The sequence below is a fragment of the Lagenorhynchus albirostris genome, chromosome 5, assembly GCF_949774975.1.
Source record: "Lagenorhynchus albirostris chromosome 5, mLagAlb1.1, whole genome shotgun sequence".
Classification (NCBI taxonomy): Eukaryota; Metazoa; Chordata; class Mammalia; order Artiodactyla; family Delphinidae; genus Lagenorhynchus; species Lagenorhynchus albirostris.
The window spans coordinates 58,556,615-58,573,469 of NC_083099.1; the positions used below are offsets into that span (position 1 = coordinate 58,556,615).

The 16,855-nt window shown below is 43.1% G+C and overlaps 1 protein-coding gene across 4 annotated transcripts in view; it reads left to right on the top strand.

Annotated features, from left to right (window-relative positions):
- Positions 1-7,863: 7,863 nt before the first annotated feature.
- The window catches only part of USP13 (ubiquitin specific peptidase 13), a 136,242-nt gene continuing 127,250 nt past the window's right edge, over positions 7,864-16,855 (top strand). For all 4 annotated transcript variants that reach the window (XM_060150053.1, XM_060150050.1, XM_060150051.1 and 1 more), the window contains exon 1: positions 7,864-8,089. In XM_060150053.1, the coding sequence (XP_060006036.1) occupies positions 7,922-8,089 (168 nt within the window). In that variant the 5' untranslated portion in view covers positions 7,864-7,921. The remainder of the gene's footprint in view (positions 8,090-16,855) is intronic.

Genomic DNA, 16,855 nt, shown 5'->3' on the forward strand with positions numbered 1-16,855 from the left:
TGTGGCTGGGTTCCAGCAACACTCTATTTACAAAAGCAAACTGCAGGCTGGATTTGTGCTGCAGTTTGCCAACTCCTGATCTTGACCATCAGCATCTATAGGACATGATGCTAGCCCTACAGTGATGACAATGTGAAAACAGCAACTGGAGAGCAGGAAGTGGCAGGTGCCCTGTGACAGGTGAGAGAGATTCTGAAAATACAGGGGTTTGCCATGCCAGTGAAATTCCAGAGGGGATTTTAATAATATAGAAATTTAGAAATACAGAAATAAAATAGAAAAGTTCTTTATCTCAAGCTCCCTACCACTAAGAAAGTGGCACTATATTTGGTAAATTTCTTTGGATTTTGGAGTCAGTCTGCATCATGTTGAGGTAACTCACTTTGCCTATTTACGAGGAAACCAGAAGAGCAACCTGTGGCTCTATGGTTAATATGTTTTCTTTACTGTGTTCACACCAGTTTTGTCTACACCTGAGTGGAGGGCACATCTACCTGTGTGTGCATGGAAATGGTGGTGGGCATGAGTAGGGATGGTGTCAGATTGGCCAGAAAGGCAACTTGCCTGCCCACCTCGGCGAGTAACTTATGAGTCAGGCTCCTGGAAGGACTGTGGTGTTACAGATCATGAAACCCAAAAAGGTGAACAGGGATCTCAGGTTTCCTCTTAAGCGGAATAACAGCTTACCTCACCTTGATGTTAAGAGCTCTTGGGACTTCCTTGGTGGTGCAGTGATTAAGAATCCACCTGCCAATGCAGGGGACACGGTTTCGAGCCCTGGTCTGGGAAGATCCCCCATGACGCGGAGCAACTAAGACCATGCACCACAACTCCTGAGCCTGCGCTCTAGAGCCCGCGAGTCGCAACTACTGAAGGCCAAGCGCCTAGAGCCCGTGCTCCGCAACGAGAGGCCACCGCAATGAGAAGCCTGTGCACTGCAACGAAGAGTAGCCCTTGCTTGTTCCAACTAGAGAAAAAGCTCCCGCGCAGCAATGAAGACCCAACGCAGCTAAAAACAAATAAATTTTTAAAAAAATTAATGAGAAAAATTGGAGCTCTTCAAGGAGTTTGCTCATTCCAATCTGAACCACCCTTCTAGTTAGGCAGATTGTCTGTAAACTTAACAACAGAAGCTTGCTGAGTTTTATATGGAGGGTAGAGGGGACAAGCAAGTAAGAAAGAGGACAGGCGGAAGAGAAAATTGACATAATCAAATGGTAATGTAAAAAGTTAGCATTTCCCTTATTTACAAAAAGAAACGGAGACTTAATGCAAAACATTTAAATAACATGGAAGAGGACAAAGAAAAAATAAACAAAAATAACTTTTTTTTTTTTTTTGCGGTATGCGGGCCGCTCACTCTTGTGGCCTCTCCCGTTGCGGAGCACAGGCTCTGAACGCGCAGGCTCAGCGGCCATGGCCCACGGGCCCAGCCGCTCCACGGCATGTGGGATCTTCCCGGACCGGGGCACGAACCCGCGTCCCCTGCATCGGCAGGTGGACTCTCAACCACTGCGCCACCAGGGAAGCCCCAAAATAACTTTTTTCAGCCAGAGATAAATGCCACTAAAATGTAGGTTATTCCAATCTTTTTTCTATGCTATGACTATGTGTATATGTGTGCATGTATTTAGACAGAATGATAGTGTATATGCTCATTTATAATCTGTTCTTGGTGTCTGCCTTACATTTATCATTTTTACATGTCAGTGAATATTCTTATACCACATGACTTTTGATTGGTACATAGAATTGCTTCAAACAGAAAATGCCTTAAGTTTCTTAACCAGTGACCTATTGTTTTATGTTTAATAACCAGTGCTTCTTGCAGAGGCTCTCTGCCAGGATAGAAAATTTGATGGATATGTCTCCATAACAAGCTGTCACCATATATGGCTTTACCAGATCACTGCACATAATTAGAGGACATCTGAGGTCAAGAGCTATTCCGTTAATTGAAACAATTAAGGTATCTTTTTTCTCTGTAGATTTCCCCAATTCCCCTTTTTGGCATTAGTCACAGTAACTAATATTCAGGTCATGTTTTAATGTAACCTCTGGGAACATTTATGCAACAATGAATTTTACCTAAAAGGCACAGAGCTGACTACAAAACCTTTCTATTACAATGTCACAGATGTGAGTCATTCATTTGGTAGGTACTTATTGAGTGCCTAAAATAAGCAGAGCACTCCATTCCGGGCAGGCAATATTCCGTAAACACTGAGCTGCCACGATGTGCAAGGATACTTAGGAATATAACTTCTTTCAAAGGATTTGCTTTCTAGGGGACAAGATATGGAACCAAGACTGATTAAATAACAGTACAAAAGATGTTATAAGGCAGTATCTAATAATGGGTACAGGCAATGGGGCTGTCATTTTTTTAAAGATTGATTCCTCAGCATTGGAGCTGTCAGAAAAGACTTCACGGAAAAAGTCTTGAAAGAACTGAGAAGATAGGAATGAGAGGGGAGAGCTTTCAGCCAAGGCTAGAAGACAAGTACATTTATCCTTGGGGTACAGTAAATAGAGCTCACACGAAGTGTAGGAGTGGGAGTAAAGTCTGAAAAGAAGGGGTGCTGGATGGGAGAGGTCCCTGAATGGCAGGCCATGGGAGTCTGGGCTCCACCCTGAACATCACGGGAGGAGGCTTTTGAGCTGTAGAGTGACTTGGTGGCCTAACCACCTTGATGTGACAAAAGTCAGTTCTTCATCTTAGGTCCTCTGAAATCTCTTCGGTAAGACTTTATTTATTTATTTTTGGCTGTGCCACGTGGCTTTCAGGATCTTAGTTCCCGGACCAGGGATTGAACCCGCGCCCTCAGCAATGAAAGCGTGGAGTCCTAACCACTGGACCACCAGGGAATTTTCCAGTAAGACTTTAAATTTATGTTGGAAGTTAAAATTGTTTACTCATCATCACCTTATTCCCTCTCTTTGATCAAGATCCACATGTGGAAACTGGCCCAATAGTAAAATAGTCATATATAGAATTTGCAAAATTAAGTTTAAAAATTCCAGTAATTGAACTAGAATTTTTCCCTAAAATGGCATGATTAAGACATTATCTTAATTCAGTGAAGTTTCTCTTATTAGCCTTTGTGTGTTGATAAATTTTTACATTATTTAAAAAACGTAACATCATTGAAGACATTTTGAAAATAAAAACAAAATCCTATAACAAATCCTAAACATAACTATTTAAATTTTGTCTTTCCAGTCTTGTCAAAAACGCATGTTTATTTTTACCCAGTTGCAATACTAATGTATAAGTATTGTAAATATGTTACGCTAACATACAAATGTATTAAAACAATCATTTTTATAATAATCCTTTTTAAGATTTATATAAACATCTTTGAATAGATGTACCCAATTTAATCATTCCTCCATGTTTAGATGGTGTCATTTTCCCGTTTTTCTTTTTTTTCCCCCTATTTTGATTAGAACTTTCCATCTGGTGTGCCATTGACATTCTGGTGTGCAGAGATGGCATTCAGGTGTGATGAGATCTCCTTGATCCTTGGGAGGCCATGGCTGGGGCTTGCAGTGACTGGGGCCCCAGACTAGTAGCCCCAGGCTGCATGAAGCCATCCTTGACCAATTACTTCAGTGGGCTGTACAAATATTACCATTTTCAATGCGTGCCATTGCATGAAAAAAGTTGGGATGTATTTTTATGGTGGTGCAGTAATTGTCTTCAATTATTGGTTATTGTTTTTACAACTGAGTTATAATTACTTTTTTAAACAATACTTGCACATAATAAAGATGTTAATGGTACAGAACAGTAAATAGTGGTAGTAAGTTCCTCTCTAACCTTAGGCACTGTGTTTCTCTCCACAGAGCCCAACTGTCATTAATTTCTTATGTGTTCTTCCAGAGGCTTCCTAAGGCCAAACAAGCACCTATCTATCTACGATGTAGCATAAATTTACGTGATATTGATATCAATGTCTAAATCTATAGCTATCTAGGGGCAACATTAAAAATATTTAGCACAGGTACAACCACTTGGAAGGAAGGCCCATGCTATACAGGATGTGCCAGAGTGCCTATAGCACATCCTTGGCCTTGAATGTACGCTTTGCTTTTACACATTGATTTGCACTCAGCTCTTCTAATCTGGTAATATGATTTGGAGATTTTTCCACATCAGCATGTACAGGGTGCTTCATTCTTTCGACGGTACCGTATTTTAACCACTTCCTACAGATGGATTTTTAGGCTGTTCCCAGTTTTTTGTTACTATAAACAATGCTCCAATAAATATCCTTAAACAGTGTGAATTTATCTGTAGCATAAACATATAGATAAAGAATTGCTGGGGAAAATATTACATGCATATAAAATTATGGTTGGTATTGTTAAATTTCCTTTCAAAGAAGTTTAACGTCTTTATTCCTATCAGCAATGTATGTAAGGTCCTATTTCCCAAACCTGGGCCACCTCAATATATCTTTATTAGTCTGAAAAATAGTGTCTCAATTTAATTTGCATTTAATATAAAAATATTTAAACTCTTAAATTTTGAATGCTTCTGAATCAAGTTTTTCTCTGTAATTAGACAAGCAAGCTTCATCCATGAACCTGAAACAGGCACAGATACTATTAGAAGGTGAGAAGCTGGTGAGGATAATAAAAAGCAAAATCTCCTTGCGAGTATCTGCCCAAGGATGAGGGTAGCATTGGTGTTTAATTTTTTGCTTTGTGTCTCTTCTTCTCCATTTCCAACAGATCGCATTAGAGAGTTGTGAGTTACATAGATGTGTGGTGTTTGAGACTTGCTTGAGGTGTGGAAATTTAAAAGAGCAGGGCAACAAAGGGCTCATTTGTCCTCCTCACATCAAATTCCAGGTACCATCCTTTCTCCCTAGCAGAGCCAGCACATCTACAAAATCAGAGAGTGACAGAGAAATAATGGAAGAAAAAAAAAAAGGAATTTAAGTACTATTTGATCTGGGAGAGGCTTGCAGAAATCAGTGTGTTGTTGTTTTTTTTAATTGAAGTATAGTTGATTACAGTTTACAATCTCTGCTGTACAGCAGTGACTCAGTTATACACATATACACATTCTTTTTTTATTGAGATTTTAAACAAAATATTTACTTATTTATTTATTTTTGGCTGCAGCGGGTCTTAGTTGCACAGGAGCTTTGTTGTGGCACGTGGGCTCATGGTTGTGGTGCTCGGGCTCTGTAGTTGCGGCACAAAGCTCTCTAGTCATGGCTCACGTGCTCAGTAGTTGCAGTGTGAGGGCTTAGTTGCCCTTTGGCATGTGGGATCTTAGTTCCCCGACCAGGGATCGAACTGGCATCCCCTGTATTGGAAGGTGGATTCTTAACCACTGTACCACCAGGGAAGTCCCTCATTCTTTTTTTTTAAATTCTTTTCCATTATGGTTTATCCTAGGAGATTGGATATAGTTCCCTGTGGTATTCAGTAGGACCTTGTTTTTTATCCATTCTAAATTGTATTGGGTTGGCCAAAAAGTTCGTTTGGTTAGTGAATACATTGTTCAATAAAATTCTTGGTGAAAATAAAAAATGTGTCTTTTATTTTTACTAAAAACAGAATGAACTTTTTGGCCAACCCAATAATAGTTTGCATCTACCAACCCCAAATTCCTAGTCCATCCCTCTCCCCGATCTCCCCCTTGGCAACCACAAGTCTGATCTCTATGTCTGTGAGTCTGTTTCTGTTTTGTAGAGAGGTTCATTTGTGCCATATTTTAGGTTCCACATATAAGTGATACCATATGGTATTTCTCTTTCTCTTTCTGACTTACTTCACTTAGTATGATAATCTCTAGTTGCATCCATGTTGCTGCAAATGGCATCATTTTGTTCTTTTTTGTGGCTGAGTAGTATTCCATTGTATATATGTACCACATCTTCTTTATTCATTCATCTGTCCATGGACATATAGGTCATTTTCACGTTTTGGCTATTGTGAGTAGTGCTGCTATGAACATAGGGGTGCATGTATCTTTTTTTTTTTTTCAGCTATTCATATACATATATCCCCATATCTCCTCCCTCTTGCGTCTTGCTCCCACCCTTCCTATCCCACCCCTCTAGGTGGTCACAAAGCACCGAGCTGATCTCCCTGTGCTATGCGGCTGCTTCCCACTAGCTATCTATTTTACATTTGGTAGTGTATATATGTCCATGTCACTCTCTCACTTCGTCCCAGCTTACCCTTCCCACTCCCCGTGTCCTCAAGTCCATTCTCTATGTCTGAGTCTTTATTCCTCTCCTGCCCCTAGGTTCTTCAGAAGCATATATATTTTTTTAGATTCCATATTTTTTTTTAGATTTCCATATACCCTGAGAAAACCATAATTCAAAGAGTCATGTAAATAGAGCTGCAATGTTCATTGCAGCTCTATTTACAATAGCCAGGACATGGACGCAACCTAAGTGTCCATTGACAGATGAATGGATAAAGAAGATGTAGTACATATATACAATGGAATATTACTCAGCCATAAAAAGAAACGAAATTGAGTTATTTGTAGTGAGGTGGGTGGACCTAGAGTCTGTCTTACAGAGTGAAGTAAGTCAGAAAGAGAAAAACAAATATCTTTTTGAACTATAGTTTTGTCTGGATATATATGCCCAGGAGTGGGATCACTGGATCACATGGTAATTCTATTTTTAGTTTAAGGAACCTCCATACTGTTCTCCATAGTGGCTACACCAACTTACATTCCCACCAACAGTGTAGGAGGGTTCTCTTTCCACCACAACCTCCCCAGCATTTGTTATTTGTAAACTTTTTAATAATGGCCATTCTGAGCAGTGTGAGGCGGTATCTCATTATAGTTTTGATTTGCACAGAAATCAGCATTTTGAGTCACTATTTATCCATTTCATTAACTGGTAGGGATCACTGGTATCCTGCCCTTTAAGTTGGGTGTAGGTAGGGAAGCTCAATGGAATTGAACCTGTATTTTAAGAGTTTTTTGGAGAAAATGAGAGTATGCTGTGAGGTTTGCTCTGTTTGCAGATTATTACCCCGCATTCTCCCCAACCTAACCCTGTTTATTATTTATTTTGAGGAATTGGACGTGCAAAGGCAGGGAAGATGCATGTGTGCACGTAAGATCCCAAATCAGTCAGTTGAATGCTGAACGCGGAGACCTCAAATCTCGCAGAAGACTTTCCAAAGGTAGAGAAAAATATACCCCTGCCCCATACGTAAGAAAAATCTGTATTATTGGAAAAATACACATCTATCCTTCCTGGATCCTACTCTATTCTCTTCTAACGAGATTTAGATGTTAAAAAAGTGAGGAATGAGGCTTAGTGAGACTAACACTGAAGTGCAAAGAACAAATTTAGATTTGGGCCCGACGTTAGGTTCCAGATTTGCACCTCAAGTTCCACCCCTACCCAATCAGGGGCAGTCCCCGCTGTTATCCTCAGATGTTTTAAAAGCAAGCGGTTTTTAAAACCTCAAATCCTGCTCTTTGTGTTGGTTGCCTCGGAGTTGTCCCTTCGCAGCCTAACGATTTACGGTAGAAAACACGGAGGTGGTGCCCCACCGCAGCATGCTCACGACTTCCGAGCCTGCGGCCCGGGGTCTTGCCCTCCGCCCCCGGCGCCGAGCCGGGCCACGGCGCAAGGCCCCTCTCCAGCTCCCCCTCCCCGCGCGCTGCGGCTGGCCCTCCCCAGCGCCCCGCCTGACGCTGCAACTGGGCCGGCGATTCGCCATTGGATTAAAAATAGCAGCGTCCCTTCCACCAGCCCGCCAGTACGCGCAGGCCCCCCGTGCCCGCTCCAGCCCCGCGGCCCGCTCTCTCCACCCTTCCCGGCTCGGCTCCAGTCGCCCGCGCAGCCAGCAGCCGCCGCCGCCGCCGCCGCCGCCGCGGGCGGACCCAGCGCTCCGCTCCGCTTGGGTGCGCGCCGCGGCCATGCAGCGCCGGGGCGCCCTGTTCGGCATGCCGGGCGGCAGCGGCAATAGGAAGATGGCTGCAGGAGACATCGGCGAGCTGCTGGTGCCCCACATGCCCACTATCCGCGTGCCCCGGTCCGGGGACAGGGTCTACAAGAACGAGTGCGCCTTCTCCTACGACTCCCCCGTAAGTGAGGCTCGGCGGCGCCGGCGGCGCCTCGGGGGAGGGTCGCGGTGCGGGCTGCCTGGGGCGGCCGCGAGCAGCCGAACTCGGCGGCACGTGAAGCGGGGGGAGAAGATGCGCAGTGGCAGCCGGGGACCTCCTCGCCGGGCGCCAGAGTTGGCTCAGGGGCACTGCAGTTCAGCAAACACTTAGTGAGTGCCTACTGGGTGCCCGGCGCTGCATGCCCCAAGGCTGCTGAGGCCAAAGACTGGGCGGCCGCGGTGGCTTGCTCCGCCAGGCTTCTTAGGCTGCCAGGGCCCCAGTACCTAGAAGCTTGCCCAAAACCCCGCCACCGTTTGAAAGGTAGATCGAGTCGAAGAGTTCCCTGATCTTAACTGTACGTTGCAGATGGTTTGCGTCCTCTTTGGGGCGACAGCGGAGGGCGCGTAGGTGGACGAGATTGATTCCCCCCTTCTCTTTCCGGGACCGTTTGCTTTGCCCAGGGATTCCCACTCCTGGTCAATTATGATTTACTCTCTGAGCTTTTCTCCCTCCACTTTAAATTTCTCCCCACTCCTTTTCTTTACGTCAGAATGTCAGAAGAAACCTTCGGGTGCTTACACTCGGGCAGCAGAAATAGGGGGTCTGCTGGATTACTACGGTTTCCTTAAGCCTTTCCGCTTCTTCCTCTAAATGAGTCACTTTGAAATGCAATAGTATAAATTATTAAAAGTTCAGTCGCGAGTCGTGACCTCAGAGACTGGAGGGGGAAGTGAAGACGCATCACCGCCTTCCACCTAGGGCTGTTGGTGGTGTTTTTCACCAGGTTGTATGTGTAAGTGTGAGAAGGAAAAGGAGGGTGAATGTCCCTTTCGGGAGTCAAAATGGGCTTCAAAGTGACTCAGCTGTCTGGCGTTTATCATGTCTTTTTGAGGATCAGGTTATTTTTATCCACCCACTTTAGAGCTCATGTGTCACTGGGCAGATCTCAATGCAAAAGGGAGGTGCATGGATGGAGGGACTGAGGTAGGTTTCACAACAATAGTCTAACACATTTTATTCATATTATGTATTGTTGGCGGAAAAAAAACACAACCAAATGAGCGGCAAATGTTCCAAAGTATCCTTTATTATGTTGTGAGTTGATTTCAGCTGATTTCAAAGGCTTTTTGTTTTGTATACACTGAAGTCCCAGAATTAGTATCCTCTGTGATATTTAATTTTTCTTTTTTGTTAATTCCAGATCATTTGGGGGATAAACATCTCATTTGTTCATTACTTATTTTTTTCTTTCAAAAAGGTCTGTGTAGAGTGGAATGAAATAGTTATATTTAATACTTAGCGTATTGTGATCACACTATTTAATGTGACGGTCAGCAGTGTCATTAAATCCTGTTATCCACAAAGTATTTGAAAATGCCATTTTCAGATTTTGTGTCGTGTTGGGCAGGTTTCCACTAATAGCTTTTAAAGGTGGAGAGGGATGACCCTAATTAATTTAAGCCATCTGCAGATTGTGAACTCCAGGAAGAAAGTAGCCTAATTCTTTTAGGATAACACATGTGAAGTGCGTAAAACTGCTTTTTCTATGTTTGATCTGGGTTACTCTTCAAATTCTTCTTACGAACTTTGTTATTGGAAGTCTTTGCCACATTATAGTGTAAGGCAGGTGTGAAAAAAAAGCTTATTATTTTTTAAATTTATTTATTTTTTTGCGGTACGCGGGCCTCTCACCGTTGCGGCCTCTCCTGCTGTGGAGCACAGGCTCCGGACGCGCAGGCTCAGTGGTCATGGGTCACGGGCCCAGCCCCTCCGCGGCATGTGGGATCCTCTCGGACCGGGGCACGAACCCGCGTCCCCTGCATCTGCAGGCGGACTCTCAACCACTGCGCCACCAGGGAAGCCCAAGCTTATTATTTTAATTCACTTCCACAAATAGTTATTGGGAGCTTACTGTGTGCCAAACGCTATTCTAGAAGCATCTTGTCCAGTGTAAACTGATGATTTCATTCATATCACAGTACTTCTTTGGGGAAGACTAGGCTTATTTACAATGCCGGTGCATCAGTATATTTCCTGTTTCAAGGGAGGAAGAGAAAGAAGGTTTTATAACAAATTATATTAAAGCACAGTGCATGATAATTCCAGATCTTTCCCTATGGTCCTTAACACTTCATCATGAACCCCATAAGGGTTCTTGAGCACCTACTATGTGCCAACTCATACATGCGTGGCTGTAAGAACCATACAGAGCAAAATCCACTGGTGCCAAACACAGCAGACTTTAATCCACCAGTGCTATAGGACTGTGGTAGACAAAGGACCAAAACCATTTGAGTGGAAAAAATAGTCATCCTTGCATTGGGTACTTTTGAAAATGGTCTTAGAAAAAGATGCATAGAAATAAATAGGAAAACAACATTCCAGCTCAAGTAACAGTTCTTCTGGGATGGGTGAGGATTGTTTTTTAAACTACCAATCTGGTTTCATCCCAGGCCCACCTTCTCACCTCGACCTGTAGGTTCACCTCTCCATAACTTGGTTCATCTTGCAAGATCTGTGATGGGACCTTCCTGGAGAATGGGGACTTTGTATCTTTGTATTTCCAGCAGCTGGTGCAGCATCTGGTATATATGCCAGGAACTCAATGAACGTGTAGGAGATATACAAATTATCTGTGGTTACGGGTTCTGAAAATGGTAAGGATACAACATATGGGAAACATTGGGAAAGGAATCATGTGGGGTTATCATGTTAGAAAGTGGTTACTTTGTTGTGGGGACAGATGTGAAAGAGAGAGCCAGACTGGCAGGGTTTGAATCCCAGCTCTGTCACCCAGCTGTGTAACTTCTCTGTGCCCCAGTTTCTCCATCTGTAAAATGGGGACAATCATAGAACCTACCTCATGGGGCTGTTTTGTGGATTAAGTAAATGAATATGTAAAGTGCGCCTGGCCAATTAGTAATCACCATAGGAAGAAAAGAAAGAGATAAAAGAGTTAATCACATGTTGTAAGCCCAGGTGTTTGGTTGTCAGTGGTTATGTAGAAAGTTTGGTGTGGTTGAGTGGGGCAAATTGGTTCATACTTCTGCTCACAAGCCTTCATGAACCACCATGTAAAATCTACTCTCATCTCCTTAGTTATTGAGCCCTTCCTTCATCAGAATGTACCTTGTCCCACCTCTTCTCACTTTCTAGGTTGTCAGCTCTGGGGAGTCCAGTCTCTGGGTCTTCAGTGTGTTAAGGCTCATTTCCTTTCCTAGGACCACCTTCCTCTATTTGTCTTCTGCTTCAAACTTCATCCTTTCCTCTGAAGCCTACATTACTTAGGGTCTGTGTCTTATAACACAGCAGTTATAGTCTGTCTTCTATAGTTTGCTATCATTTTATTTTCTTTTACCCATTTAACTTGTAGTTCTAAAACATCTACTTGGTACGAAGCATTAGGTAGGAGAGGAGCTGGGCCACTCTGGTGCTAATTATGCCCCTCCCCACCTGTCTGAGAGTGGGGAGCTTACCTTATGCCCTGTCTCAGCTGGGGTCAACTGAAGACTGAGATAAGGGCTTTGGTACAGTCTGTTTATTTTGGGAAACAAAATCCAGCGGGAAAGGCTTTGAGATCATCTACTCGAAGGAAAATATGAAATTGTGATTTACAATATTGATATTGTGATTTACAATAAGGAATATATATTTGGTCTTTGACCCTTTTCCTGGCACAGAGCTCCTAAAACTCTTGGAATTTCCCAAGTGATAAGAGCGATGAAGGTGTCTTTTGTTATCCTTAAACAATCCCCTTTCAACCACACCTGAGTTTGTGCTAGGGGCTTTTGGAAAGCTCCGAAGAATGGGCTGGTTGTCAGGGGAACCAACCAAGTGATTAGAAGGTAGGAACTTACAGCCCCTCCTCACCTCCGGGGAGGGGAGAGGAACTGGAGATTGACATAATCGACAGTGGCCAATGATTTAGTCATTCTTGCCTATCTAATGAAGACAACAACAACAAAAATCCCTGAACTGTGGGGTTTGGAGGGTGCTGGGAGGGCACAGGAACACCACGCCCCATTCCCCATACCCTGCCCTGCGTATCTCTTCTTCTAATTGTTCACTGGTATCCTTTAACATCCTTTGTAATAAACTGATAATCCAGTAAGTCAGTTGTTTTTCTGAGTTCTGTGGGCCGCTCTAGCCAATTAATTGAACCTGTGGAGGGGGTCGTGGGCACCTACTGTTTATAGTCAGTCCTTCAGAAGCACAGGTGAAAACCTGGACCTGCAACTGGTGTCTAAAGTAGGGGGGCAGGGCTTCCCTGGTGGCGCAGTGGTTGAGAGTCCGCCTGCCGATGCAGGGGACACGGGTTCGTGCCCTGGTCCGGGAAGATCCCACATGCCGCAGAGCGGCTGGGCCCGTGAGCCATGTCCGCTGAGCCTGCGCGTCCGGAGGCTGCGCCCCGCAACGGGAGAGGCCACAACAGTGAGAGACCCGCGTACCGCAAAAAAAAAAAAAAAAGATTAAAGTAGGGGGGCAGGGGGAGGCAGCCTTGTGGGACTGAGCCCTTAACCTGTGGAATGTGATGGTGTCTCTAGGTAGTGTCAGAGCTGAGTTAAATTGTGGGGTACTCAGTGTCTACAGAGAGATGGAGAATTGCTTCCTGAGGGGTCCACCCTGCCCCTCACATTCGGTGACCAGAAGTGAAGTATTCTGTGAATAGAGGAGCGACACAGGAGTGTACTTCTGTCTTTCTGTCCTTCCTTCTACGAGTACTTATCGATCTGCCTGGTACTACCTCAGACATTGCTAATAATAATAATGACAGCTAATATTTGTACAGAGCAGTGGTTCTCAGAGTGTGCTTCCTGGACCAGCAGTGCCAGCATGTCCTGAGAACCTGTTAGAAATGCAAATTCTTGAGTCCCATCCCAGACCCACTGAGACAGATACTGTGGGATGGGGTCTAGCTATCTGTATTTGAATAAGCTTTCTAGGTGATCCTGACCCGTGCTAAAGTTTGAGAGCCAGTGATGGGGCACTTGCTAGTTGCCAGGCAGCATTCTAAGCATATATTTATTCATATATTCACTCATGTAATCCTCACAACAACCTTATGCTGTATATTATTATCATTTTGCAGATGAGGAAACTGAAGCACAAAAGTCACACAAACTATAAGTGGTAGAGCTGAGATTTGAATCCAGGTTATCTGGCTCTAGAATCTCTGCTTTTTTATTCTTTATTTATACCAATTTAACCATGTTAATTATACAGTTCAGTGCCATAAATACATTCGCATCGTGTGTAACCATCACCACCATCCATCTCCAGAACTCTTCTATCATCCCAAACTGAAATTCTATACCCATGATGCAATAACTTCCCTTCCTCCCTACTTCCAGCCTATGGTAACCACTGTTCTGTTTTCTGTCTCTATGAATTTGCCTATTCTAGGTACCTCATATAAGTGGGATCACAGAGTATTTGTCCTTTTGTGTCTGGTTTATTTCACTTAGTATATCTTCAAGAGCTTCATCCATGTTGCAGTATGTATCAGAATTTCCTTCCTTTTTTAGGCCAAATTATACTATATTTTGTATAGGCCACATTTTCTTTATCCATTCATCTGTCAGTGGACATTTGGGCTGTTTCTGCCTTTTGGCTATCATGAACAAAGCTGCTGTGATCAGTGGTGTAGAAGTATCTGAGTCCCTGTAGGGACTGCTCTTTACTATTGTGCTGTGTATACTGCCTTCTGGGCAATGAGACTTGCTATCATGGTGTTTAGTTGTTTCCCAGGGGAAAAAAATAATTTAATTTAGGGTCTATGTGGAAAAATCCTCCTCCTGATGGATAAGCAGATATAAGATAGTAAAGCAAAATTTAGGAACTTACAGATTGTTTTTTTTTTCTCTTGGAAGATATAAACTTAAACTAAGTCTAATTGGTTTCACATATCAAAAGTTCCCTTCCAAAATCAACTAACTAAAAAGTTGTTTTACAGCAACAATTCTCAAGCTTTTTGGCTCCTTTATACTCAAATATTTTTGAGGACCCCAAAGAGCTTTTATGTGGTTTCTATCTATTGACATTTACCATATTCGAAATTAAGACAGAAAAACTTAAAACAATTTCCATTCCATTAGCTTATTAGAGTGATTATGTCATCGGATGTCACATAGACTCTGAAAAATGCTCATGAGAGCATGTGAGTGATAAAGGCAAATGAGTTCATTATGAAAATAGTTTTGACCTCCCAGAACACTTGAAAGGTCTTGGGGCATCACAGGGTTCCCAGGCCATACTTTGAAACCAAAGTTCTAGAGTTTAGGCAAGTACAACTGGTTACTCCAGTGACATACCCCACCTGCATTGAGGTTTTTGTGGGTTCACATTTTCACATTGTGGTGATTGAATAATTTATTGTTAATCTTAGCGCAACCATAATGTCATATTCCACACATACATTCTTCTTAAAGCAAATTAAAATTTAGAGAATTTGACTCCTTTTGAAAACAATTGCACCTACTTGGGCTCAAATTATTGGCTCTTTTAGAGATGAGAATTCTTTATTCTTTTGAATACCAGCTTTACTGTAGGATCATCCGGCTGGGCTGTTTCTTTGGGGAACCTTACATTTTAGCATCCTGATTTTTTTCCTTTGACCACGGGTTAGGAGACTTCTGTCATCTATTGCCTGGAAACTGAAGACCTGTCTGCCAGGACTCAGGGGAGCTGAGCAGAAGAGGATGAGTGTGGTCTCAGCATATGGGTATAGAATACCAGCTGGATATTGTCTCTTGGTTCTCAACCCTATCCCTGTTTTGCTAAGCCTTCTCCCATGTTGCAGGAGCTGGGAACATGGACACTGCATTTCCCAGAATCCTTTGATGGCAGGATTCTGATTTTGGTTCTGCCAGAGAGATTTGGAAGGCGAAAGAGAAGGAGAAGCCACTATTGCTATTGCACAATTCACAATGCAGATGTGAGATTTTCCAGTCAGCTTCTGAATGTCCTTCTGGGACTCAAAGACACATCAGTCATGGGGGAGCTGGGATCATCTGTTCAGTTGCTTATGATGCTTGTGCATCCTGATTTCTTGAACTTGAGTGGTAGTTTCTCTGACCTTGGCTCTCATAGCTCTTCCCATGATTCTGTAAGCCTCTAATTTCCTGTAGTAAATCCCTTCCTGCCTGAAATACCTAGAATAGTTTGTATTTTCTAACCCGTTCTGTACTGATACATGTACATTACACATACGTGTCTAATTCTCCATGTATTATGGTACCCCTATTCTTAACTTAGCCCATTGACCCACAGACCTGAATCCTTTGTTTTTACCTGCTTTAGAGAATAAATCAGTAGTTTGCTGGTGTGCAGGAGGGATTTGGAGCGCTGAGTGGTACCTACATAGATTTTCAACCTTTCCTCCTTATTTTAGCTCCTTTTTACCCCAATTTCAGAGTAACCTGGAGTTTTCTGGAGTCTTTTGGAAATTCTGGGGTGTAAATCAGATAGAATCTTGGCTTTTCCTCCTGCAGGGATAGGATTCGGCTTTATCAGCTCATCTTAGTCTTTTTAGTGCTTACCCATCTACAGCACAGTTTCCAGGTTTGTGGTTTATGTTTTAAAAAAATCACTTAAGTGTTCTTTTATTTGGGTTTCAGAAAGGGGTGAAATTGACATCTGTATGTAATCCGCCCTATGTACCCTAGAGTCCTGCTTTTCTAATCTAATAATCAAGAAGTCACTTGCTGGCTCTTTTTGGGAGCAGTTAATTACCCTTTAAAGTTGTGTCATTTTTAGAGTCTGGGAATGTAAGAGATGCTGCTGATCCTGTCAGGGAGCCTTTGGAGAGTTTGTATTCTCAGCTCACGTTGAACCTGGACATCGGTGCATCTCTGAATTCTCTTTTCTCTCCACTACATTCTTCCTGTGGACTGGAGCTCAGTTCAAGGTGCTGCCATTCATTTAGTGCCCCAGGCTGGGAGATGTACAATGCCATCCACTCTACCTCCCTCTCCCTCTCTCTCTTTTTAAACAGCTGTGTAAAATACAACAGAAAATTTACCATCTTAACCATTTTAAGTATACACGTCAGTGGTATTAAGTACATTCCCATTGTTGTGTGCAACTGTCACCACTCTCCATCTCTGGAACTCTTCATCTTGCACAACTGAAACTCTTTCCCAATTCAACGATAATTCCCCATTCCTCCTTCTTCCCAGCCCCTGGCAACCGCCATCCTACTTTCTGTCTCTATGAATTTGACTGCTCTAGGTTCCTTATGTAAGTGAGATCATACAGAATTTATCCTTTTGTGACCGGCTTATTTCACTTACCTTGTTTTCAAGGTTCATCCATGTTGTAGCATGTGTCAGAATTTCCTTCCCTTTTAAATCTGAATAATAGTCCATTGTATGTGTACGCCACATTCTGTTTATCCATTCAGCTCTCAGTGGACACTTGGGTGGCTTCCACCGTTTGGCTATTTGAATAATACTGCTGTGGACATAGGTGTATCCCTGTCTCTTTTATGTCATTTTCCATTAGTGACCAGGTTCTGGCTTGGCCTCCTCTCTCCTTCTCCACTGCCAGGGCTCAGGCCCTCATCACCTCTTGCCTGGATGGACTCTTGCAGAAGCCTCTTAACTGACCACCTTGCCTCCCTTTTATCTGTCACATTGCACTCCCAGTTGTTTCTCTAGAACATGGGTCTTATCATGTCTTCCCTGCCTAGGAATTTTCAGTGGCACTGTTCAGACTTTTCTAACAGAGCAAACAAGTCAATTTACCACG